The sequence below is a fragment of the Rutidosis leptorrhynchoides genome, chromosome 10, assembly GCF_046630445.1.
Source record: "Rutidosis leptorrhynchoides isolate AG116_Rl617_1_P2 chromosome 10, CSIRO_AGI_Rlap_v1, whole genome shotgun sequence".
NCBI lineage: Eukaryota > Viridiplantae > Streptophyta > Magnoliopsida > Asterales > Asteraceae > Rutidosis > Rutidosis leptorrhynchoides.
Genome location: NC_092342.1, coordinates 207,736,751 through 207,739,049, shown reverse-complemented (window position 1 = coordinate 207,739,049; position 2,299 = coordinate 207,736,751). Strand labels below are relative to the sequence as shown.

The following is a 2,299-nucleotide window of genomic DNA, read 5'->3' as shown; positions in this document are numbered from 1 at the left end:
ATAGTTTATGACTAACCACGAATCTACTCATCATAGTGGCAGAAATAAAAGGTAAATGTAATTTTCAAAAATGAATATGTGTAAAGCTGGGGATTTAGTACCTGCTTCACATGTGCCAAATATGTGAGCTTTCATTATATCAGTCATCAAACCATCCAATTTCTGTTTGAATAATCTTGCAACAATTTCAGGGCGATCTGATGCTTTCTGACCCTCGATATAGCATATTATGGCGTCAATTTTGGGCCATTTAGGATTAGAAGTGAAGGTGATGTATAAATCTGGATTATCATATTCCCGGCATAAAGTCATCGCATCTTGGTAGTTTTGGACCATATATCGTGGGCTACCTGTACGATGGTAAAATAATCCTCTTTCTGATTGAGGCAGCTGACATGTCGCCCCTAGTAATAGTGTCACAAACATTATTGTATAGATCGATCCGTAGCTCATTTTGGTGATTCTTGAGCCGCTTAAGCCTCTGTTCTTCTACAGCTGTATAAACGTCTACCAAGTACTGTTGGAATAACCGCCCACCTCTAAGGAGAGTCGTGCCTTCATTTTCATGTTGTTGAATCCTATAGCAATAAAACTCTCGCATTGTGACGTAATCTCGTGTAGTTTTCCTCTTTCCACTATTATGATGATAGGCGATCTCTTCGTGATAGCTTGTTTCTCCATACAGAATTAGCAAAGGGTATTGCAAAGCCATATATAGTTGATGAAGTTCTGATGTTCTTTTTGGTGCGCAGCTCTTTGTTTGAACAATGATATCGCGTGAAGAAGTACACCTACCAAAGTCGCTAGTGATTAACGCTGCCACTTCAAAAACATGAGGCGTATTATACTGCTGTGTATTTGTAACCTTGGCAAGCAAACGGTGTTCACAATCTGCTGATGTATTGTTAGTGGACCAATCGCGTGGCATACGAAATGCTTATGCGATAGTGCTGAATTCATTTAGCATGGTAATGCGATTATTGGTTAGGGTTTCGTCTAGGGCTTGGCTGAAATCTGCACCTAGAAAAGCTGACATGCGTTGCGTGCTTCATTTTGCGTATGATAAAGTAAAGCTGTACATACCTTTGTGGCCCTCCTTCCTCCAGTAGAAGTGAACCAATTTTATGATATGTTTGACCACTTATTCTAAAGCTGTATGGTCCTCGACCGCGGTTGACAGAGTGGTCTATTTTGACCCCGAAAGATCTAAAATAAAACATGTTGTTGTAGATCCTGATGTGTTTGAGGAATTAATCTGTTGAAGGTTCACTGTAATCGAGTAACGTCTTCAAAACCGGAGGGGCAGGCATGAGTTGTGGTAGCAGAATTTTCCTATTTTGGCAACACAGCAAGAAGGCAGGGGTTGTGGTACTTTTTGGCTTGTTATTCCTCTCTTCATACCACATTGTAGCATTTCAAGATGGAAATTTATATCCTGGAGCACCATGATTATGGTAAGATACCTGTGCACCTGGAAAATTAAGGTCACAGAAAGTTATTGCAATGAAAGTAGTTGATGATGCGTGTGGAATGATACATCATTTACCCTCTAAATTTATACAAGGTTCAAACACTACAAATAAGCACACATAACTAATGAGTAATTAGAACGCGATTATTATAGCACTTTAATATAAGTATTCGTTTCAAGTTCGTCCCAAGAGAGTGGTGTAAGTAGAATAATTAAAAGTATTAATTGTCCTAAAGTTTGTTTGATTGGGGGGTTTTGATTGATTTTAATTGACAACTAAAACGTATGCAAGTAACAAACTTAAACTTAACAATTAAGACAAGTAACAAGTAACGAGTAACTAAATATTAAGGAGTAAATTAATTAACTAAAGAGTGTTCACTTACCTAATCCTCTCTATGCTTGGATTGCCCCATTTTAACAAATTGTTATCGCATTAGTTGTTGTGTAACAACCCAAACCGTTAACCAACGCAAAACAATTTTTTTTAAAAAAAATTGGACAGCCCTGCCTGACAGGATTGACCCGCGGTGCGGGTGGCCCAGCCACGGCGTGGCTTAACAAAGTTCCAGATGCCTGAAACTCTTGAAACCCTCGACCTCTGATTCACGTTTTAACCCGCGGCGCGCCATTTATGGCCGCGGTGCGGCTTCCCCCTGCGACAGATTCTTACTTTTACAAATTTACCCAAGTCCCAAATTCCAAGTTAAACAACAAACATTATATCAAAAGGCTTCCGCCACATAGCTAAATTAAGTTTTACAAGTTTTAAGACTCCCTTTCAAGTGCGTGACCATCGGGCATCATTTGCCCATTACAATTCAAAAA

At 39.3% G+C, this 2,299-nt stretch overlaps 1 protein-coding gene across 1 annotated transcript; it reads right to left on the bottom strand.

Moving 5' to 3' along the window:
- Positions 1-346: 346 nt before the first annotated feature.
- Positions 347-928, bottom strand: LOC139870775 (uncharacterized). Its single transcript, XM_071858550.1, has one exon. The coding sequence runs from the start codon at positions 926-928 to the stop codon at positions 347-349; it is 582 nt and encodes a 193-aa protein (XP_071714651.1).
- Positions 929-2,299: the final 1,371 nt, after the last annotated feature.